General features: G+C 50.9%; 3 protein-coding genes across 3 annotated transcripts; all 3 read right to left on the bottom strand.

The window, feature by feature from the left end:
- Window positions 1-722: 722 nt before the first annotated feature.
- Window positions 723-3457, bottom strand: LOC138750637 (active breakpoint cluster region-related protein-like). The gene is made up of 3 exons (XM_069912735.1): window positions 3211-3457; window positions 1095-1276; window positions 723-797 (listed from the first exon to the last, which is right to left on the bottom strand). The coding sequence occupies exons 1-3, from the start codon at window positions 3269-3271 to the stop codon at window positions 723-725; spliced, it is 318 nt and encodes a 105-aa protein (XP_069768836.1). The 5' UTR covers window positions 3272-3457.
- A 1035-nt stretch (window positions 3458-4492) lies between these two features.
- LOC138750638 (uncharacterized) lies at window positions 4493-11839 on the bottom strand. Its single transcript, XM_069912736.1, has 2 exons — window positions 11141-11839; window positions 4493-4818 (listed from the first exon to the last, which is right to left on the bottom strand). Exons 1-2 carry the CDS (start codon window positions 11763-11765, stop codon window positions 4523-4525), a joined length of 921 nt encoding a protein of 306 aa, XP_069768837.1. The 5' UTR covers window positions 11766-11839; the 3' UTR covers window positions 4493-4522.
- Window positions 11840-19701: 7862 nt separating this feature from the next.
- Window positions 19702-21470, bottom strand: timm22 (translocase of inner mitochondrial membrane 22 homolog (yeast)). The gene is made up of 4 exons (XM_069912729.1): window positions 21202-21470; window positions 20755-20951; window positions 20081-20153; window positions 19702-19998 (listed from the first exon to the last, which is right to left on the bottom strand). Exons 1-4 carry the CDS (start codon window positions 21422-21424, stop codon window positions 19922-19924), a joined length of 570 nt encoding a protein of 189 aa, XP_069768830.1. The 5' UTR covers window positions 21425-21470; the 3' UTR covers window positions 19702-19921.
- Window positions 21471-23794: the final 2324 nt, after the last annotated feature.

Raw genomic sequence — 23794 nt, 5'->3', positions numbered from 1 at the left:
CCTCATCCATTCCTCCCTTCCCATCAATCACCCCCCTCGCCACCTACCCCTCTGACTGCATGAGATGCTGCATTTGCACCCACATCACCTCCTCACCACCATTCATGGTCCTAAACAGTCCTTCCAAATGAATCTGTGGGGATCATCTGCATCCAGTGAGATCCATCCATTAAGGGCCTCCTCTACATCAGAGACTGGCCACAGACTTTGAGCTCGCTTCATTCACTACCTTAGCTGTGTCTGCTGCAATAACATGGATCTCCCAGTGGCCACCCACTTCAATTCCCTGCCATCATATCTGCCCATGGCCTCACGCACTGCCAAACCAAGGCCACCTGTAAATTGGAGAAGCAATATTCTGTCTACACCCTCTCCCACCAGATGGCTTTGACATCAACTTCTCTGGTTTCCACGAGGTCACCCTTCTCCCTCTTCTCTCCATCCCTGTGTTTCCTTCCCTACTGCTCTCCACCCCATTCAGTGAGCTACCCTTCCCACAACACCTCAGCTTTTTTCTCTTGTGCCCTCCCACCCATATGCATCTATGTTAGTGATTCTCAGCCTTCCCTTCCCACCCACATCCCACCTTAAGCGATCCCCTACTAATCACAGAGCACCAATGGCATAGGGATGACTTAAAGTGGGATGTGAGTGGGAAGAAAAAGATTGAGAACCACTAGTCTATGACCATTTGCCTGTGGGCCTACACTTCCCCCAACAATTTATTCAGTCGCCTGCCTGCTTTTTGCTTGCACCTTGATGGAGGATTCAGGTCCAAAACTTTGGTTCACATCTATCTTTAATACAGAAGGAATTGCAACATTGTACAAATCCTCCATATGGAAACCATCTCTCCAACCCTTCCCACACTCACCCCCCCCCTTCCTCCACAACCCCCAGTCCCCACCCACCACCTCCCCAACCCCCTGTCTATTGAGTGACCTGCTGAGTCCCCACTCTCTTTGTGCCCAGACTCTGCATCTTTCTCTCTCCCTCCTCCATCTCCCTCTCCCCCTCTCTTTCCATATTTCCCTCTAACCTCCCACCTTCTCCCTCTCTGCCTAGCCCTCACCCTCTGTGTTAAGGGGACCTACCATGGTGGTGAGTGCCTCTGGGGTCAGCGGCAGCAATAGTCCAGGCTCCTGGCTGTTGACACTGATCTGTGGTGATGTGGTAGGCGACTCATCGATGTACGGCAGGGTCTCGGGACCCTCCTGGTCTGCCGCACAAGCCTCCTCACTTGACTCCCCACCACACCCCTCCGCAAAGCTGAAATCTGGGGCAAGAGAGCAGAGGTGAGTAGAAGAAGCCCTCCCTCCCGCCCCCACCCTCGATGTTCCCAACACTCACCCCTCACACAGGAACAGTGTGAAACAGAGCACTTGTCCCCAAACCATGATGTTCGTGCACAGGATTAGACGGGCAGGAGGGAGGGATGAGGGACAAAGGTAAGGAGGGATGGAGGGAGGGAAGTATGGGGGATGAGGGAAGAGTACTGTACCCCGGTGTTACACAGAGACAGACCCATCCCAACCAGTACTGTACCCCAGTGTTACACAGCCACAGACCCATCCCCATCAGTATTGTACCCCGGTGTTACACAGGGACATAGAAACATAGAAGATAGGAGTAGGAGTAGGTCATTCGACCCTTTGAGCCTGCTCCGCCATTCAACGAGATCATGGCTGATCTTAAAGTTCAGTACCCCGTCCCCGCCTTCTCTCCGTAACCTTTAATACCCTTATACTGAAGAAATAGATCTAATTCCCTCTTAAATATATTTAATGAACCTGCCTCTACTGCCCTCTGTGGCAATGAATTCCACAGATTCACCACCCTCTGGGTAAAGAAATTCCTCCTCATCTCGGTCCTAAATAGTTTGCCTATTATCCTCAAACCATGGCCCCGGGTTCTGGATTTTCCCATCACTGGAAACATCCCATCTGCATCCATTCTGTCCAGTCCTACCAGAATTTTATAGGTCTCTATGAGATCCCCTCTCAATCTTCTAAACTCCAGCGAGTACAATCCCAATTACAATACTCCAGGTGGGGTCCCACCAAGGCCCTGTACAACTGCAGTAAGGTATCCTTGTTCCTATACTCAAACCCTCTTGACATGAAGGCCAACATACCATTTGCCTTTTTAACCACCTGCTGTACCTGCATGCTCGCCTTCAGAGACTGGTGTACAAGTACCCCTAGGTCTCTCTGCACTTCCCCATCCCCACCAGTACTGTACCCCCTTACACAGTAATAGACCCATCCCCAACAGTACTGTACCCCAGTGTTACATAGGGACAGACCTGTTCCTACCAATACTGTACCCCGGTGTTAAACAAGGACAGATCCGTCCCCACCAGTACTGTACGCCAGTGTTACACAGCGACAGACCTGTCCCCACCAGTACTGTACCCTGGTGTTACACAGTGATAGACCCATCCCCACCAGTACAGTACCCCGGTGTTACATAGGGACAGACCTATTCCTACCAATACTGTATCCCGGTGTTAAACAAGGACAGACCCGTCCACACCAGTACTGTATGCTAGTGTTACAGTGACAGACCCGTCCCCACCATTACTGTACCCCGGTGTTACACAGTGACAGACCCATCCACTCACAGAGGGTGAGGGCTAGGCAGAGAGGGAGAAGGTGAGAGGTTAGAGGGAAATAGGGAAAGAGAGGGGGAGAGGGAGATAGAGGAGGGAGAGAGAAAGATGCAGAGAGTCTGGGCACAAAGAGAGTGGGGACTCAGCAGGTCACTCAATAGACAGGGGGTTGGGGAGGTGGTGGGTGGGGACTGGGGGTTGTGGAGAAGGAGGGGGAGGTGAGTGGGAAGGGTTGGAGAGATGGTGTTACACAGTGACAGTCCCATCCCCACCAGTATGGTACCCCGGTGTTACCTAGGTACAGACCCGTTCCTACCAATACTGTACCCCGGTGATAAACAAGGACAGACCCATCCCCACCAGTACTGTACCCCAGTGTTACTCAGTGACAGACCCGTCCTCTCCAGTACTGACTCTGGTGTTATACATGCCTAGGTAGGGAGGTGGCAGGGCATGGGTGTTGGGTTTCGAGCTAAGTGGTGGGAGCTGCGGAGGGAGTTGGAGGGGAATTGGGGAAGTACAATTGTTAATGTGGAAAGGGTGGTTGGTGGTGGAAAGAGAGGGAAAGGTGTAAGGAGGCATTAGGAAAGATGACCTACTGCTGTAGAGGGTGTTGATCCAGGAGAGTTGAGGCAAAGCCTGGTGGCTGACAGGTTCCATCTTGTTCCAGTCACTTCCTTCAGTGTTGTATTCTGTTGTTCATCCCACAGCACAGGCTGGGACAGTCAATGTACACAAGTGCAGGCTGGGCCGGTCAGTGTACACAGCGCAGGCCGGGCCGGTCGGGGTACTCAGCGCAGGCCGGGCCGGTCGGGGTACTCAGCGCAGGCCGGGCCGGTCGGGGTACTCAGCGCAGGCCGGGCCGGTCGGGGTACTCAGCGCAGGCCGGGCCGGTCGGGGTACTCAGCGCAGGCCGGGCCGGTCGGGGTACTCAGCGCAGGCCGGGCCGGTCGGGGTACTCAGCGCAGGCCGGGCCGGTCGGGGTACTCAGCGCAGGCCGGGCCGGTCGGGGTACTCAGCGCAGGCCGGGCCGGTCGGGGTACTCAGCGCAGGCCGGGCCGGTCGGGGTACTCAGCGCAGGCCGGGCCGGTCGGGGTACTCAGCGCAGGCCGGGCCGGTCGGGGTACTCAGCGCAGGCCGGGCCGGTCGGGGTACTCAGCGCAGGCCGGGCCGGTCGGGGTACTCAGCGCAGGCCGGGCCGGTCGGGGTACTCAGCGCAGGCCGGGCCGGTCGGGGTACTCAGCGCAGGCCGGGCCGGTCGGGGTACTCAGCGCAGGCCGGGCCGGTCGGGGTACTCAGCGCAGGCCGGGCCGGTCGGGGTACTCAGCGCAGGCCGGGCCGGTCGGGGTACTCAGCGCAGGCCGGGCCGGTCGGGGTACTCAGCGCAGGCCGGGCCGGTCGGGGTACTCAGCGCAGGCCGGGCCGGTCGGGGTACTCAGCGCAGGCCGGGCCGGTCGGGGTACTCAGCGCAGGCCGGGCCGGTCGGGGTACTCAGCGCAGGCCGGGCCGGTCGGGGTACTCAGCGCAGGCCGGGCCGGTCGGGGTACTCAGCGCAGGCCGGGCCGGTCGGGGTACTCAGCGCAGGCCGGGCCGGTCGGGGTACTCAGCGCAGGCCGGGCCGGTCGGGGTACTCAGCGCAGGCCGGGCCGGTCGGGGTACTCAGCGCAGGCCGGGCCGGTCGGGGTACTCAGCGCAGGCCGGGCCGGTCGGGGTACTCAGCGCAGGCCGGGCCGGTCGGGGTACTCAGCGCAGGCCGGGCCGGTCGGGGTACTCAGCGCAGGCCGGGCCGGTCGGGGTACTCAGCGCAGGCCGGGCCGGTCGGGGTACTCAGCGCAGGCCGGGCCGGTCGGGGTACTCAGCGCAGGCCGGGCCGGTCGGGGTACTCAGCGCAGGCCGGGCCGGTCGGGGTACTCAGCGCAGGCCGGGCCGGTCGGGGTACTCAGCGCAGGCCGGGCCGGTCGGGGTACTCAGCGTAGGCCGGGCCTGTTGGTTTACACTTTGTAGTCCAGGATGGTCGATGTGAACTGCGTCGGCTGGGCTGCTTGGTGTACAATGTGTAGTCTGGATGGGTTGGTGCACACTGCGTTGTCCAGGCCTGTCAGTGTACACAGCGTATTCTGAGCTGGTTGGTGTACACGGCGCAGGCTGGGCCAGTCGGTGTACACAGCGTAATCCTGGCCTGTTGGTGTACACAGCACAAGCTGGCCCTGTTGGTGTACACAAGCAGAGGGAGTAGGAGCTGCCAGGTACCCGTGTCTGTATAAAGACGCCTTTAACAGCTGTGCGCAGGCTCAGTAACAAACAATGACTGGTTTGGTCTCTGCAGCAGCCATCTGTACTAAGCGGGTCCAGGCCTTGGTGGACTCAGCCTGCAGACCCCCACAGGTCTGTGAGCAGCACAAGAATTAGACGGCTCTGCTCAGCCTCTGCTTCACCGCCCCCTGACGGCCTCAGGCATTCAGATGCAAATCAACTCTGCACTGCTGTTGGTCTAATGCTGCACACACAGTGCTGCACCTCGCACCACTCACACACTCTCATGCAACACCCACATACTCTACACACCCAGAGGGGGGAAGGGCGATGAGGACAAGAACAAAAAAGGATGAGGATAGAGATGGGAGAAAGGCGAGAGGGTAAAGGGAGAGAGGGAGAGTGGGCACGAGGGTGAGGAAAGGGAGAGAGCATATAGGGTGGGGAAAACCAGGAGTTGGAAAAGAGCTGATCTGTTCTGGGACCCCTGCTCTTTGTGATTTTTATAAAGAGGCAGAAGGAGGGGTCAGTAAGTTTGCGGATGATAAGAAGGTTGGAGGAGTCGTGGATGGAGCTGAAGGTTACAAGAGGAGAGAGACAAGATGCAGAGTTGGGGAGAAAAGTGGCAGATGGAGTTTAATCCAGATAAATGTGAAGTGATATATTTTGGAAGGACAAACCAGAAGGCTGAGTACAGGGTTAATGGTCGGTTGCTGAAGAGTGTGGATGAACAGAGGGACCTTGGGGTCCAAATCCATACATCCCTCAAGGTCACTGCACAGTTTATACGATAGTTAAGAAGATCTATGGGACGCTGGGCTTCATTAATAGGGGGATTGAGTTCAGGAGTCAAGAGATCATGGTGCAACTCTACAAATCTCTGGTGAGATCTCACATAAGAGTATTGTGTTCAGTTCTGGTCACCTCATTACAGGAAGATGTGGAAGCTGTGGAGAGGGTGCAGAGGAGACTTACCAGGATGTTGCCTGGATTGGGAAACCAGTCTTATGAAGCAAGGTTAGCAGAGTTGGGACTTTTGTTTTTGGAGCGAAAAAGGGTGAGAGGAGACCTGATAGAGGTCGACAAGATTCTAAGAGGCATCGATAAGATGGAGGACCAGCGCCTGTTTCCCAGGGTGGGGGTAGCAAACACCAGAGGACGTGTGTACAAAATGAAGGGAGGGAAGTTTAGGGGAGACGTCAGGGGTAAGTGTTTTTAATACAGAGAGTTGTGGGAGCCTGGAATGTGTTGCCGGGGATGGTGGTGGGGGCTGGAACATTTAATAGACTCTTAGACAGGCAAATAGATGGAAGAAAAATAGAGGGTAGAGGGAAGGGAGGATTTAGTTTTATTTGGTAGGAAAATATAGGTCAGCACAACATCAAGGGCTAAAGAGCCTTACTGTGCTGTAGAGTTCTACCGTACGTTGTAAAGAAGAGAGGATTAAGAGAGCGGAGGACGGCGTTGGTGGGGGGAGGGGGGGAGAAGGGGACAATGGGGTGAGTGAGTGGAAATGGAGCTAGGTTTGGGTGGTGGCCATCTCTCTGTATCACTCCTGGTTCGCCAAGTGTCAAGTCCTGGGGTGCCTGTGGGTCTGTGTTTACGTGGGGGGGGGGGACGGGGGGACAACCCTTGACTCTTTCTTGCTTCTGAAACACTTGGAAGATTGAATTGCTTTAAAATATGGTCAAACTTTCAATTGCTTTTGCTTTACTGTGTTGAACACAGCCACATTTCACACACTTCTACTTTAGTTTATCATCGACATTCTACAGCCAAAGGCACGATTCATTCACAACCTGCACCCCATCAACGTGTCACTGACCTCCCTGCCTCTCTCTTACTCCCTCTGCCTGCTACGGACAAAATCCCTGCATCAATGTCACAAAAACCCTCAGGCATTCTTTGTGCTTTGACTTGTCAGCATTTTTTGAACTTCATGATGAACCAATGAAAGAATTTGCCCCATTATCTCCAGCGAAAGAACATTAAATGCCTCCCAGATGCACCTGGTTGGTCAAAGGTCAGGTGCAGGTGGAGGGAATGGAGAGAGGGGGAAGAATGCCACCCCGTCCCACACAGGTTACGAGGGCAGCAATGTGAGATGCACCATGACCCAGAATGGAGAGCATGGGTCGTGGAGCTCAGGGACATAGGGGAACTTGGTAACAGTGAATTCAGTGTCAGCACATTTTCAAGTCATATTCCCATACCAGACATTATCCATGACGTACCCAACAGAACCGCAACCCTTGTTACACAGTTTCAGAAATATTCACACCTGTACTATACCCTGGTGTTACACAGGGACAGACGCCTCCCCACCAGTACTGTACCCCTGTGTTACACAAGGACAGACCTGTCCCCACCAATACTGTATCCCTGTGTTACACAGAGACAGACCTCTCCCCACCAGTACTGTACCCTGGTGTAACAGAGGGACAGAACCCTCCCTACCAGTACTGTACCCCGGTCTTACAGAGTAACCTACCTATACCCATCAGTACTGTACCCCCGTGTAACATGGGGGCAGAACCCTCCCCACCAGTATTGTACCCCCGTGTTACACAGAGACAGACGCCTCCCCACCAGTACTGTAACCCAGTGTTACACAGTGACAGACCTGTCCCCACCAGAACTGTACCCTGGTGTTACACAGGGACAGACCCGTCCCCACCAGAACTGTACCCTGGTGTTACACAGGGACAGACCCCTCCCCACCAGTACTGTACCCCGGTGTTGCACAGTGACAGACCGCTTCCCACCAGTATTGCACCCCAGTGTTACACAAGGACAGACCTGTCCCCACCAGTACTGTATCCCTGTGCTACACAGGGACAGACCTCTCCCCATCAGTTCTGTACCCTGGTGTTACACAGGTACAGAGCCCTCCCTACCAGTACTGTACCCTGGTCTTACACAGTAACCTACCTATCCCCATCAGTACTGTACCCCCGTGTAACATGGGGGCAGAACCCTCCCCACCAGTATTGTACCCCCGTGTAACACAGAGACAGACGCCTCCCCACCAGTACTGTAACCCAGTGTTACACAGTGACAGACCTCTCCCCACCAGTATTGTAACCCAGTGTTACACAGGGACAGACCCCTCCCCACCAGTACTGTACCCCGGTGTTGCACAGTGACAGACCTCTTCCCACCAGTATTGTAACCCAGTATTACACAGTGACAGACCTCTTCCCACCAGTATTGTAACCCAGTGTTACACAGTGACAGACCTCTCCCCACCAGTATTGTAACCCAGTGTTACACAGTGACGGACCCGTCCCCACCAGTACTGTACCCTGGTGTTACACAGGGACAGAGCTATCCCCACCAGTACTGTACCCCAGTGTTACACAGTGACAGACCCCTCCCCACCAGTACTGTACTCCGGTGTTACACAGAGACAAACCTCTCCCCACCAGTACTGTACCCCGGTGTTACACAGGGACAGACCCCTCACAACCAGTACTGTACTCCGGTGTTACACAGAGACAGACCTCTCCCCACCAGTACTGTACCCCGGTGTTACACAGGGACAGACCCCTCCCCACCAGTACTGTACCCCGGAGTTACACAGGGACAGACCCCTCCCCACCAGTACTGTACCCCGGTGTTACACAGGGACAGACCCCTCCCCACCAGTACTGTACCCTGGTGTTACACAGGGACAGACCCCTCCCCACCAGTACTGTACCCGGTGTTACACAGGGACAGACCTCTCCCCACCAGTACTGTACCCCGGTGTTACACAGGGACAGACCCCTCCCCACCAGTACTGTACTCCGGTGTTACACAGGGACAGACCCCTCCCCACCACTACTGTATCCTGGTGTTACACAGGGACAGACCCCTCCCCACCAGTACCGTACTCCGGTGTTACACAGGGACAGACCCCTCCCCACCAGTCCTGTACTCCGGTGTTACACAGAGACAGAACCCTCCCCACCAGTACTGTACCCCGGTGTTACACAGGGACAGACCACTCCCCACCAGAACTGTACCCTGGTGTTACACAGGGACAGACCCCTCCCCACCAGTACTGTACTCCGGTGTTACACAGAGACAGACCTCTCCCCACCAGTACTGTACTCCGGTGTTACACAGGGACAGACCCCTCCCCACCAGTACTGTTCTCAGGTGTTACACAGGGACAGACCTCTCCCCACCAGTACTGTACCCCGTTGTTACACAGTGACAGACCCATCCCCACCAGTACTGACCCCGATGATACACAGCGATAGAGCCCTACCCACCAGTACTGTACTCCGGTGTTACACAGGGACAGACCTCTCCCCACCAGTACTGTACCCCAGTGTTACACAGCGACAGACCCCTCCCCACCAGTACTGTACTCCGGTGTTACACAGGGACAGACCTCTCCCCACCAGTACTGTACCCCAGTGTTACACAGCGACAGACCCCTCCCCACCAGTACTGTACTCCGGTGTTACACAGGTGTTACACAGGGACAGACCCCTCCCCACCAGTTCTGTACCCTGGTGTTACACAGGGACAGACCCCTCCCCACCAGTACTGTACCCTGGTGTTACACAGGGACAGACCCCTCCCCACCAGTTCTGTACCCTGGTGTTACACAGGGACAGACCCCTCCCCACCAGTACTGTACTCCGGTGTTACACAGGGACAGACCTCTCCCCACCAGTACTGTACCCCAGTGTTACACAGCGACAGACCCCTCCCCACCAGTACTGTACTCCGGTGTTACACAGGTGTTACACAGGGACAGACCCCTCCCCACCAGTTCTGTACCCTGGTGTTACACAGGGACAGACCCCTCCCCACCAGTTCTGTACCCTGGTGTTACACAGGGACAGACCCCTCCCCACCAGTTCTGTACCCTGGTGTTACACAGGGACAGACCCCTCCCCACCAGTACCGTACTCCGGTGTTACACAGGGACAGACCCCTCCCCACCAGTCCTGTACTCCGGTGTTACACAGAGACAGACCCCTCCCCACCAGTACTGTACCCCGGTGTTACACAGGGACAGACCACTCCCCACCAGTTCTGTACCCTGGTGTTACACAGGGACAGACCCCTCCCCACCAGTTCTGTACCCTGGTGTTACACAGGGACAGACCCCTCCCCACCAGTACCGTAGTCCGGTGTTACACAGGGACAGACCCCTCCCCACCAGTCCTGTACTCCGGTGTTACACAGAGACAGACCCCTCCCCACCAGTACTGTACCCCGGTGTTACACAGGGACAGACCACTCCCCACCAGAACTGTACCCTGGTGTTACACAGGGACAGACCCCTCCCCACCAGTACTGTACTCCGGTGTTACACAGAGACAGACCTCTCCCCACCAGTACTGTACTCCGGTGTTACACAGGGACAGACCCCTCCCCACCAGTACTGTTCTCAGGTGTTACACAGGGACAGACCTCTCCCCACCAGTACTGTACCCCGTTGTTACACAGTGACAGACCCATCCCCACCAGTACTGACCCCGATGATACACAGCGATAGAGCCCTACCCACCAGTACTGTACTCCGGTGTTACACAGGGACAGACCTCTCCCCACCAGTACTGTACCCCAGTGTTACACAGCGACAGACCCCTCCCCACCAGTACTGTACTCCGGTGTTACACAGGGACAGACCTCTCCCCACCAGTACTGTACCCCAGTGTTACACAGCGACAGACCCCTCCCCACCAGTACTGTACTCCGGTGTTACACAGGTGTTACACAGGGACAGACCCCTCCCCACCAGTTCTGTACCCTGGTGTTACACAGGGACAGACCCCTCCCCACCAGTACTGTACCCTGGTGTTACACAGGGACAGACCCCTCCCCACCAGTTCTGTACCCTGGTGTTACACAGGGACAGACCCCTCCCCACCAGTACTGTACTCCGGTGTTACACAGGGACAGACCTCTCCCCACCAGTACTGTACCCCAGTGTTACACAGCGACAGACCCCTCCCCACCAGTACTGTACTCCGGTGTTACACAGGTGTTACACAGGGACAGACCCCTCCCCACCAGTTCTGTACCCTGGTGTTACACAGGGACAGACCCCTCCCCACCAGTTCTGTACCCTGGTGTTACACAGGGACAGACCCCTCCCCACCAGTTCTGTACCCTGGTGTTACACAGGGACAGACCCCTCCCCACCAGTTCTGTACCCTGGTGTTACACAGGGACAGACCCCTCCCCACCAGTTCTGTACCCTGGTGTTACACAGGGACAGACCCCTCCCCACCAGTTCTGTAACATGGTTGACATACCAGGGATCCTCACCTGTTGAGTCCCGATCGGAACCTTGTTCTCGATCACTGCCCTCACTTGGACAACTGTCCCCGTGGATCGTCGGCGATACTGTCAGAAACTGCTGCCGCTGGAGCATCGGGGACGCGTCCTTCCCTCGTTTCATCGGAAGTCCCCTGAAGCGGGGAAAGAGCAAGGGCCTTGCCGGGCTCGGTGATGGCTCCGTCTCTACATCCTCCTCACTGTCCCCGTCCCGCCACTGATGGTCTTGGTTCTGACCTGCGTTCTCCGCTCCCTGGTCCGCGCCGTTACTGTGTGACCCTAGGAAGTCGCCCTCTGGCCCGGGGCTGCTCCAATGTTTCCCGGAGCTGTAAGTTTGTTGCGACCCTCCGGGGGCGCCGATCCCTTCGTGCCGCCGCCGCTGGGATGGCGACTCGGGCCGCGTCGTCGTGCCCGGCGGCTCCCGGCCCAGCGCCGTCTCCAGGTAGATGACTTTGAACTTCTCGCGGGCCAGCAGGTTCTGGCCGAGCCGCAGCCGCTCCCGGCTCCGCTCCAACTCGGCCTCCAGCTCGGCCACCGAGTTCAGCTGCATCCGCGGCACCTCGCTGCCCGGGAACTCCCGGCGCCAGTGCTCCGCGAACTCGGCCGGGTCCCACATCCTATTCCTACCGGCCCGGGAGCCCGTTCAACAGGTCGCCCTCCCTCTCTCTGCTCCCCTCCCTTTGCTTTGCTCTGTTCCACCCCCCGCCCGCCCGCCCGCCCGCCCTCAGCCTTTCACTTCCTCACAAGGCAGAGACCTTCACAGGACGACGAGGCATGAAAGCGCCTCAACTTCTTCAGGAGTTTGCAGAGGTTCGCTCCCAAAGGGCAAACTTCCAGAGGGGGGGGGGGGGGGGGGGGGGGGGTGCTGCATGTGCAAAGCCCTCCAAAAGGTCGTGAACCCAGTTCAGGCCAACCCCTCCCCACTCTTGGGACCATCTCCAGGGAGCGCTGCCGTCGGAGGGCAGCAGCGATCATCAAGGACCCAGCCCACGCTCCGTTCTCGCTGCTGCCTTCAGGAACGAGGTCTCGGTGCCACAAGACTCGCCCCTCCAGGTCCAGGAACAGCTGCTGCTGCTGCCCCTCCCCCATCAGACTCCTCAACAACTAACTCAATCAGGGCCCCATTGAAGGATCCTAACTTTGCACTGCATTGATGTTTTGGATCTTTCTTGTCGTTTGCTTCCAGTCTTTCTTTATTGGTGCACTTGAGTCCAATTTGGTTTGCACCACCAAGAAGTGGTCATTTGGCCTTGCAGGGAAAAAAAAATCTCAGGGTTGCATGTGATGTCAGAAGTCAATGACAATCAACCTGAAATCTGCTCCTCTGCTTTCGACAGTTTCTCCACCAGCTTCCTTCAAGAATGAAGGAATATCTTGTCAGACCCTCAAATTTATCCACCCTTGTCTCCTCCTCTTTATCTGTATAGGTTCCATGTCACTCAATGTTTGCCTCACTTCTCCTGGGGCTTTCCTTTTTGGAGCAAAGAAGGATGAGAGGAGACTTCTTCGAAGTCAACAAGATGATGAGAGGCAGAGAGAGGGTGAAAGGCCAGCACCTGTGTCCCAGGACAGAAATAACAAACCCCTGGGGACACGTGTATAAAATGAAGGGAGGGGTTTAGGGGAGACATCAGGGGTGTTTTCCACACAGAGAGTGTGGGGGCCTGGAATGCCTTGCCTGGGATGGTGGTGGAGGCTGAAACTTTAGGAGCATTTCAGAGACTCATCGATGGAAGAAAAAGAGATGATGAGGGAGGACTCGAGAGGTTGCACAACATCAAGGGCCAAAAGGCCTGTACTGTGCTGTATGTTCTCAATAAGATTTCCTCAATTGCTTCCAACTCCTTGTAGCCAACCACTTTGATCTTGAAGAGAACAAGAGGTAACAGAGGGACATTGTTAGGTGCAGAGCTGGGCTGAGAAGAGCAGAGTGAGTTTCACCCAGAAAGCGCCAAGTAGTTCCTTCTGGTCTATCAAATTGAAAGGCAGACTTCAATATTAATGGGAGGACTCTGAGTGGTGTGAGAGATCTTGTGGTCCATGCTCAAGCTGTTATAGGAGGCAGGTGCAATTGGGTCTTTTCAAAAACTATTAGAGAGAGAGATGGAGCTGAGCAAAATGGAGGGGTGCACAGCAGTGAAATTCCAGGCAGCGGTGAGTTAGAATCTGTCATCCTCGCACTGGGGGCCAAAGGGCCTGTTCTGTGCTGTAGATTTGCATGATCCAAGTTCTCTGTTCTAGGACCAATTTTGTCCCTTTTGTTCTTAATATACTGTAGAAACCCTTAAGATTTTCCCTTATCTTGTCACCCAAGCAACCTCACATCTTCTTTTAACCTCCCTGATTTCTTTCTTGCATTTTTATACTCCTCAAGGACCTCATTTTCTCCATGTGGCCTGTATCTGTTCTACACCTCTCTCTTCTTCCGTACCAGATCCCCAATATCCCTCAAAAACCAAGGTTAACTTTGCCTTTGATCCTGACAGGAACATTAAAATTCTGCACTTTCAAATTTCACTTCTGAATGCCCTGGATTTACCTCGCAAGTCCTTGCCCGAAAACAACTTATCCCAACCCACTCATTCTCGATCCTTTCTCATTTCCTCAAAATGAGCCTTTCTCTAATTTCAAATTTCAACCCAAGGCCCAGACCTATCTTTCTCCATAATTTACTTGGAACTAATGGCATTATGATCACTGGACCCAAGATGTTCCCCTTCACGTCCTCAAGAGGAACATTCCTTGGGTATTGTCCAATCTGCCTACAACTGCCTCCACTTAGTTCCATTTTTAAAACGATTCTCCTTTATTCCATCCTTGATCAAGCAAACACCTTGATGACAGGGAAAGCCATGTTGTTTGAAGAAGGAGGACATTTTTGATGATCTGGCATGAAGTCCTCGTCCTGGGTGCAGATGCAATGGAAACAGGAATTGAGAGAATCGAATAGAATCCTTACAGGGGACAGGGAGGGAAGAGGTGGAGTACAGGGAAACACCACCACCTGCTGGTTATGCTGAACATTGCAGAAGACTGCGTCGAAAACCTCCAACTCCTTTTGAACAGCAGCTTCACTAGGAGTGTCGTGTTTGCAGAAAGCGTTCCACCCCCAACTTCCGGGCTGGTAAATAAATGCTGGCCCTGACAGTGACGCCCAGACCCGAGAGATGAATATCAAGAATTAAGCACTTTCAAGACCACCAATGTTAGTCATTCATTCTCTCCGTCATGCCTTAATGTCCACCAGACCAACTCCAGTCTAGAGTCCAGCTGAGGCAAACTCTGAAGCCTCATTCCAGGTAGGGGAAGTAATCGTGATTCCTTGACATTTATCAGTTTCCATTCTCATCAGCTTCCAGGTGGAGGTGAGAGGGGAGGGGTAGTTGGGTAATTTAGCCCCTTTTACACTTGCGTCCCACAAAATTGGCCGTTCAATGTCCTGGGACAGGAATGGAGGTTTGGCTTTTCACACTTGACCACTCTTAATCGGGACACTGAACACTTTCACATTTGCAAGGAGCCATCCCCGGAGTGAGGACTGTTCTACCTTCTGCCGGTGACGTCATGACTCATCGAGCAATGGTGGACCTGCCCTAAATCCTGATCAATATATTATGATCTTATATTTGAACAAAATTAATCAAGCCTAATTATAACATAATTAAGCTTTATGTACAGCACAGTACGAGCCCTTCAGCCCCTGTTGTTGTTGTGTCAACCTGTATAAACCTTTATAAGGGACCGTGGGAAAGTGCTAGGAATAAATAGCAATAATGGACATTTTTTTTAAACAGGGTGGAAAAGTTGGTAGCTTTTTTCCCATGGTCTTTATGAACTGTGCACTATCGCACTACCAACTTTCCCATCCTGTTTAAAAATTGTCCACTATTACCAACAGGATCTCCTATAAACCATTAGAAATTAATGAGGCTTTTAAATCATTTTACATTAGATGATAGAAATCAGAATCACATGGAGAGGTGAATAAATTAGATGACTATTTCTCAAGATTCGCCTTGCTAAATTTAGATTTGACTGAGCAGAATGAATTAAATGCACCCTTTGCACAATCAGAAATAGAGGAGACATTGAATTTATTACTTGTTATAGATCCACCAGTGAAGAGATTTTTCCACCAGAATTTTACAAAGAATTTAAAGACGTGTTAGTGCCTGTTGAATCAAGCGGTGGGATCCCATACTTTGCTGGAATCTTTCTCAACAGCAATAATAACGGTGATTCCTAAGAAAGAGAGGGATCCATTGAAACTGTCATCATATAGACCGATCTCTTTGTTAAATGCTGATTATAAAATATTAGCTAAGGCTTTGGCAAATAGATTGAGTAAAATTTTTCCTAAATTGATAAATCAGCACCAAACAGTATTTGTGAAGGATGGTGTGTTGCCTCGCTGGTGCAAGGGTCAAGGATGTCTCGGAGTGGCTGCAGGACATTCTGGAAGGGGAGGGAGAACAGCCAGCTGTCATGGTCCATATCAGTACCAACGACATAGGAAAAAAAATGGATGAGTTCCTACAAGATGAATTTAGGAAGTACATTCAGGAGTAGGACCTCAAAGGTAACAATCCCTGGATTGTTCCCCGTGCCATGAGCTGGTCAGAGTAGGAACAACAAGATAACCATATAACCACTTACAGCACAGAACAGGCCAGCACCCGGTCCATAGCTCTCCAATCCATGTAACTATCCAGTCTTTCCTTAAATGTAACCAATGATCCCACCTCAACCACGTCTGCCGGAAGCTCATTCCACATCCCCACCACCCTCTGCGTAAAGAAATTTCCCCTCATGTTCCCCTTATAATTTTCCCCCTTCAATCTTAAACCATGTCCTCTAGTTTGAATCTCCCCCTTCCTTAATTGAAAAAGCCTATCCACGTTTACTCTGTCTGTCCCTTTTAAAATCTTAAACACCTCTATCAAATCCCCTCTCAATCTTCTACGCTCCAGAGAAAAAAGCCCCAGTCTGCACAACCTTTCCATGCAACTCAAACCTTGAAATCCTTTCAACATTCTTGTGAACCTTCTCTGCACTCTCTCTATTTTGTTTATATCTTTCCTATAATTTGGTGACCAAAACTGTACACAGTACTCCAAATTTGGCCTTACCAATGCCTTGTACAATTTTATCATAACCTCCCTACTCTTGAATTCAATACTCCGATTTATGAAGGCCAACATTCCAAATGCCTTCTTCACCACACCATCTCCCTGAGTATCAGCCTTGAGGGAACTATTTACCACAACTCCTAAATCCCCTTGTTGCTCTGCACATCTCAATATCCTACCATTTAATGCATATGACCTATTTAGATTTGCCTTTCCAAAATGTAACACCTCACACTTATCTGTATTAAATTCCATCAGCCATTTCTCAGCCCACACCTCCAGCCTTCCTAAATCACCTTTTATTCTACGGTAATCTTCCTCACATTCCACAACACCACCAATCTTTGTATCATCCGCACACTTGCTTATCCAATTCTCCACCCCTACTTCCAGATCGTTAATATATATAACAAACAATAGTGGACCCAGGACCGATCCCTGAGGAACTCCACTAGTCACCGGCCTCCAATTGGACAAACAATTTTCTCCCACTACTCTCTGACACTTCCCATCCAACCATTGCTGAATCCATTTCACTACCTCCTTATTTATACCTAACGCCTCCATCTTTTTTCCTAACCTCCTGTGGAGAACTTTGTCAAAAGCTTTACTGAAGTCTAAATAGACAACATCCACAGCTTTCCCTTCATCAAACTTTTTTGTAACCCCCTCGAAAAACTCAATCAGGTTTGTGAAGCATGATCTACCCCTGACAAAACCATGCTGATTACTCCCTAGCAATCCCTCTACCTCCAAATATTTGTAAATACCATCCCTCAGAATACTTTCCATCAACTTGCCCACCACAGACGTCAGACTCACGGGCCTATAATTCCCAGGTTTACATTTAGACCCTTTCTTAAACAGCGGAACCACATGTGCCACCCTCCAATCCTTTGGCACTATCCCCGTGGCCAGTGACATCCTAAATATCTCTGTTAATGGCCCCACTAACTGTCCACTAGCCTCCCTGAGTGTCCTAGGGAATATTTTGTCCGGTCCGGGAGATTTATCCACCTTTATCTTTTTTAACACAGCCATCACTACCTCCTCGGTTATCCTTATATGCTTCATTACCTCCCCACTATTTTTCTTTACCTCAACTGGTTCAATATTTTTTTCCCTAGTGAATACCGAGGCTAGAATAGCTAGAATGAATTTGTGGCTTGAAAGGTGGTGGAGGAGGGAAGGTTTCAGATTCTTGGAACATTGGAACCGGTTCTGGGGAAGATGGGACTGGTACAGACAGGATGGTCTGCATCTGAGCAGGGCCGGGACCAATGTTCTTCGGGGTTTGTTTGCTAGCGCTGTTGGGGAAGGTTTAAACTAACGTGGCAGGGGAATAGAACCAAGTCCAGAGAGTCAGGGGGGGTGTAAGATGAGAATAGAAGCAAAAGGTAGCAAGGTGAAAAGCATTAGTGGCAGGCAAGTAAAAGCAGGGGGAAAATCAAAAAAGAGCTATTTATTGACATAATGGTAAAAGGGATAAGAGTGAGACTAAAGAAAGACTGAAGGCTTCATGTCTCAATGTAAGGAACATTTGTAATAAAGTGGATGAATTGAATGTGGATAGCTTTTAAATACTATGATATTGTTGGGATCACAGAGACGTGGCTTCAGGGGGAACGTGACTGGGAGCTCAACATTCAGGGTTACTCAACATTCAGGAGGGATAGACAGAATGGAAAAGGAGGTGGAGTAGCCCTGTTGGTTAGGTGAATGCCATAGAAAGGAAGAACATCAGTGTAGAGGATGTGGAATCCATACGGGTAGAGCTGCGAAACACGAAGGGGCAGAAGACGCTTGTGGGAGTTGTGTACAGGCCACCTAACAGTAGCAGTGAGGTTACTGAAGGAGTCATGAAGGAAATTGGTAATGCGTGCCACAAAGGGACGGCAGTTGTAAGGGGTGACTTTAATCTACATGTAGATTGGGTGAACCAAATTGGTATGGGTAAGGTTGAAGAGGATTTCTTAGAATGTATGCGAGATTGTTTTCTAAATCAGCTCATTGAGGAACCGACAAAGGAACGAGCCATTCTAGACTGGGTACTGAGTAATGAAGAAGGGTTAATTAGCAATCTTGCTGTGAGGAACCCCTTGGGCAAGAGTGACAATAGGCTGGAATTCTTCATTAGGATGGAATGTGACAGAGTTGATACGAATGCAAAGGTTTTGAATTTGAAGAGGGGTAAGTTTGAAGGTATGAGATGTGAATTGGCTAAAATAGATTGGCAAATGGTAGTTAAAGGACTAATGGTAGAAATGCAATTTAAATTAAGCAGGTCAACTAGGCAGGGATGTCCACTATCTCCCTCACTGTTCGCTTTAGCTATAGAACCATTGGCAGAACTGATAAGAACAGAAAATAAAATAAAAGAGAAGGAATATAAAATCAGTCTATTTGCAGATGATGTCAAAGTATACTTAACAGAACCAGAATTATCAATAAAAGAATTACATAAGAAATTGAAGGATTAGGGAGAAGTGTCGGGTTACAAGATCAATGCAAATAAAAGTGAAGCAATGCCAATGAATAATGCGGATTTCACAAAGTTTAAGAAAGAATCACCATTTAAATGGCAAACACAAGCGATCCAATACCTAGGTATTAGACTAGATAATAATCTAGGCCATCTATACAAATTAAATTATCAGCCATTAATGAAGAAATTACAAGATGACTTAGAACATTGGAAAGATTTACCACTAACACTGATAGGAAGGGTAAATTGCATTAAAAAGAATATCTTCCCAAGGATACAATACCTATTCCAACTACAAAATTATACTGTATCTTTTTAATTGAATTGCTTACTGTTGCCGCGTTTTTGTGGTTGCTTCTACATGTTACCGGTTTGGCTGCAGCATGCACCTGTACATTATTCTCCTGTGAATGACAACTGTTATTAAACCCGATCTCCATCCCTCTTTGAGCCAGTATCTGACTAATGAGTTCATCTGAGCAGCTCAGGAAAGGCTGCAAATATCCCCATCTTCCTTGCTCCAATGCTTTGGTAGGGAGGTGCAGCGAAGGGTGTGGAACAGCATAATGAGACAAGGTGGGGAAGAAGGGCTGGAGTTGAGGGGATGACAAGGTGGAGGGGCACAAAAAACAGTTCAGGGCAGTGGGAGCACAAGTAGGGTAGCAGGGTGTGATGGGAGAGGCGGAGGAGGGTTACAAGTGTCGAGGAGGGAAAGGTAGGATGGATGGCTCAGGAATAAGGTCCAGGGGAGCAGTAAATGTCAGTGAGCAACAGCAGGAAGAATAGAAATGGGAAGGAGGGAGGAGAGAACTGGGGGTCTGTCAAGAGGGGCTGGGGGAGCAGTCAAGAGGGGCAGGTGGGGCTCATTTATATAGGTCCAGGAGTGGGGTCTATCCACAGGTCATTCAGGAACTACGAGTAAACGATCACACTCTGCATCCTGTTGAAAACTTTAATCAACGAGGCAGTGGAAACATAATGTGTGGTGGGGACCAGTGGAAGAGGTGGCACCAGTCTCTGGGCTGCAGCCTTTTGAGCTGCCAGTTGCTGATGCCGGCTCGGAGCTGGAAATGTCTGCCACCACCAATCTGTCGGCTGCCTGTCCAGATGGGTGGCTTGTGTCTGCTTTAGCCCATCGTCTGCTCACTCCAAACAACCTCAGCGCAGGTAGTAATCAATCACAGCAGAGAAAGCAGCAAAGCCCCCACATCCGAGGGTCCCAGCTTTCAGGCCAGCTGCAGTGACAGAACAGGAGGTTAGATGCAGGTGTGGTGCTGGTACTGGAGATAAATCCTCTTGGAGAGGGAATGCACTTACCTCGGAATCCAATCACACCTCCCGTTACACAGCCGCTCAGCACACTGTTTTTCCAATCCGACTTTCCACGGTACTTGAAAGAAATTACAGAGAAAATGTTACAGGCACTTCAGTTCTTAAATTACAGCAAAGGAACCTGAGCTAGCCTTTATCCCGACATTAACAATTTGTCCTCACTATAATCCACCTCCCTCTTTCAATGGCCCATGATGTCTATTCCAACAGTGTATAATGAACACGTTCAGGGCAGCACAGCTGGCATAGTGGTAAGCACAATGCCTATACAGCATCAATGATTGGGACTAGGAGTTTGAATGTTCTTCCCTGTCTGGGTGGGTTTCCTACCACTCTTCAAAACCTACCGGGGTTAATTGGGCGGCACAGCCCTGTGGTGTAGGTCTAAATCAACCATCGAACTTAAGTGGCTGACAGCTGTCTATAGAGGACAAGGAATCTCCTGACTGCCTCTTTAATGACTGAGAAGCCTCCTCGTCTTAGCCCCTCCCTTTACCATTTGCAATGAACAGATCAGATCCCTGTGAGGAGCCTTCCTGCAAATCCACTCTTCCACAGCTTCACTCAGTCTTCTATTGTTCATTTCCTACCCACTGTCGAATGTGTTGTTACGTCATTGTAACCCCATCACTAATTTACCAAGAAGCACAGAAGCCTACCGACTCAATGATGCATTCCGTACAAGAGAACATGGCACCAACAATTGCAAAATTCTTGGCATATGACATGCCACGCTGTCCCATATCCTTCAGAACTTCCTTCGCCGTTGGTGTCCTTAAGGGATCCTTGGGGTCAAAGCCAGCATTGGTGTCAATTCCGGCCGTGAAGATGCCAAATGCTCCACCCAACACAAAACCTGTGGGAGAAACATCAACTTGTTCAGATTCCCTGAGAGGCCACACTGTTCGAGAGGAAAGGGGGTGCATAGCGAGGAGGTGTTAGCAAGGAAGAGGTGGCAGGATGGGAAAGAGAATCAGGTGACTGAGGGAGGGAACTCTGAGGGGTGATGGGGGAAGAGAGGTTGGGGAGGAGACCCCTGACCTTAGAGACCCCTGATCTCGGAGACCCCTGATCTAGGGTCTCACCCTTGACTTCTCACCCCTAACCTCCCAGGCAGGCCAGCGCAGCCTTGACCGCGCAGCTTTCCATCGCCCGCTCCACCATCTTCTGCTCGTCCGACTTGAGGGGCGCGGGGATTCCACCGAGTACGGAGGGTCTCAGGGGCCGGGGCTGCCGCCGCTCCCCCACCAGATGCTGAAGGAGCTGCGAGTAGATGAGGTCGCCCCCCGGCCCCGGCCGAGTCGCGCGGTCGCCCTGTGGCGCCGCCATGGCTGTCCCGCTGCGCCTGCGTCATTACGTCATCTCGACGACGATGCACGTCATCGCGTCCCCGACACGGCTCAGCTTCTCGTTCCTTCGTCACTGACAAAATTCGGCCTGGGCGACTGAGGGAGCGTCGCGCCCTGGATCCATGACTGGCCTCTGGGAATGGCTGGGGCCGAGTGTCAGCGGGAGGGGGGCAGCGGGACGGAGGCTGGAGGTTGGTGAGAAGGGGCCAAGTGGTTGGAGAGGAATGAGGAGGGGAAACGGGAATGTTCTGCATGCAGCAGCGGAGAGGAAGTACAAGTTCTGCCCCAATGGATTGAACAGCTCTCGACTCACCTCAATGAACAGGAGGGAGATGGATCAGCTCGTTAAATGGTGTAAGACCAACAACCAGGCGCTCAACGTTGACAACACCAAAGAGCTGATTGTGGACCTCAGGAGGAAGTTAGGGGAACACGACCCAGTCCTCATCGAGGGGTCAAGAACTTCAAATTCCTGGGTGTCAACATCTCTGAGGATCTGTCCTGGAGCCTCCATGTTGATGCAATTCCAAAGAAGGCTTGTGGGTTGCCTGAGGAGATTCGGTCTGTCACCGAAGACTCTTGAAATCTTCTACAGTTGTATTATGGAGAGAACATTCTGGCTGCTTGCATCACTGCCTGGGTATGGAGGTTCCAACTCTTAGGACAAGAATAAACTCCAGAGAGTTGTTAACTTTGCCTGCGACATCACAGGCACCAGACTCCACTCCATGAGACAGTGTCTTAAAAAAGCAGCCTCTATTCACAAATACCCCACCACCCAGGCCGTGCCCTCTTCACTGCTACCATTGGAAAAAAGGTACAGGAGCCTAAAGACGAGCCCTCAGCAGCACAAGGACAGCGTCTTCCCCACTCATCAGATTCCCAAATGATCAATGAAGCAGACACTGCCTTACTTTTCATCCACTATCATTTTTTTGTTATTTTATTTACAGTAATGTGGTAAGATGGTTATAATGTGAATATTTGCACTATAATTCTGCCGCAAAACACCGAACTTCATGATTTGTTCCTGAAAATAAATCCTGATTCTGATGTCTCTCTGAGCATGGAATTATCCGGATGACCATGGTCTCCTCCCTTTGACAGCTACCCCTTTTTCACTCTCCATTTCTGCCCCTTTCACATGTTTTCTGACCAATTCTAGTACAGCTCATCAACTTTAAATGGTGACTCTCATACTCTGCACTCTATTCCTGTACTAAACAACATTTTCTGTTTTGTTATGAGACCACAGAACACTGCAGAATTCAGCCTACATTCACCACTTCAGCTTGTCCCACACAACCACTACTCTGTGTGAAAAAAATCCCCCTATACTTTTCATCTTTCACCCCTAACCCTTGTCTTCTGGTTCTTGTTTCATCCAACTTCAGTGGGAAAAGACTGCTTTCATGTACTCTACCTAAACCCCTCATATTTTTGTCTACTTCTGTCAAATCTCCTCTCATTCTACAACACTCCAGGGAATAAAGTCCTAACCCGTTTAACCTTTCTCTGTAACTCAGTTCCTGAAGTCTGCATGTATTGTTGTTCCAATTTCATTTTTACAGCGAAAGCATCTATCCGATATTGTTGGGTCCCATTCTCTTAATTTTTGAGGGGTGATATATAGCCTGTGTAACTAATTATATTGTATCATACGTAGCCTTGTATTTATTGTATTCTTCATAGTTCCAGAACATAACTTTTCCCATGTTTCTTTATGTTTAAGTCCTTTTCCCATCCTTGTTTCATCTTATTTCATCATTTTCCTTGCCTTGCAGCTTAATGTAAAAATTTTTTTAATAAATCGTTTAATTATCATTGTGTCTGTAATTACATATTCAAAGCTGCTTCCTTCAGGTAATCTCAATCTGCTTCCCAATTTGTCCTTTAAATAAGCTTTCAGTTGATGATATGCAAACATTGTACCATGAGTTATATCATATTTGTCTTTCAACTATTCAAATGTTAATAAATTATTTCCCAAAAAACAATTTTCTATTCTCTTGATTCCTTTTCTCTCCCATTCTCTAAAAAATAAATGATCTATTGTAAAAGAGATTAGTGGATTTTGCGTCAATAGCATTTTTGGTATTTGTTAATTTATTTTTTTCCTTTCTACGTGTATCTTCTTCCATGTTTCAAGTAAATGATGCAGTACTGGTAAGTTGTTATATTGCACCAGCTTTTCATCCCATTTATAAAGTATATGTTCCGGTACCTTCTCTCCTATTTTATTTAGCTCTATCTTAGTCCAATCTGGTTTTTTTCTGATCTGATAAGTACCTTAATTGCGCAGCTCTGTAATAATTTCTGAAGTTTGGTAACTGCAATACACCTTGATTTA

This window comes from Narcine bancroftii, unplaced genomic scaffold, assembly GCF_036971445.1.
Source record: "Narcine bancroftii isolate sNarBan1 unplaced genomic scaffold, sNarBan1.hap1 Scaffold_211, whole genome shotgun sequence".
Classification (NCBI taxonomy): Eukaryota; Metazoa; Chordata; class Chondrichthyes; order Torpediniformes; family Narcinidae; genus Narcine; species Narcine bancroftii.
This window is presented reverse-complemented; position numbering and strand designations above follow the sequence as displayed.

Coding starts and splice junctions, on each gene's coding strand:
- LOC138750637 (XM_069912735.1), bottom strand. CDS start 3,271: ATGGAACCTGTCAGCCACCAGGCTTTGCCTCAACTCTCCTGGATCAAC. Junction 1,277..3,210: donor GATCAACACCCTCTACAGCA/GTAGGTCATCTT, acceptor CTCTTGCCCCAG/ATTTCAGCTTTGCGGAGGGG. Junction 798..1,094: donor CAGAGGCACTCACCACCATG/GTAGGTCCCCTT, acceptor TCTGTATTAAAG/ATAGATGTGAACCAAAGTTT.
- LOC138750638 (XM_069912736.1), bottom strand. CDS start 11,765: ATGTGGGACCCGGCCGAGTTCGCGGAGCACTGGCGCCGGGAGTTCCCG. Junction 4,819..11,140: donor TTCCGATCGGGACTCAACAG/GTGAGGATCCCT, acceptor GTACACCAACAG/GGCCAGCTTGTGCTGTGTAC.
- timm22 (XM_069912729.1), bottom strand. CDS start 21,424: ATGGCGGCGCCACAGGGCGACCGCGCGACTCGGCCGGGGCCGGGGGGC. Junction 20,952..21,201: donor TGCGCTGGCCTGCCTGGGAG/GTTAGGGGTGAG, acceptor TTTCTCCCACAG/GTTTTGTGTTGGGTGGAGCA. Junction 19,999..20,080: donor AGGTGTGATTGGATTCCGAG/GTAAGTGCATTC, acceptor CTGTCACTGCAG/CTGGCCTGAAAGCTGGGACC.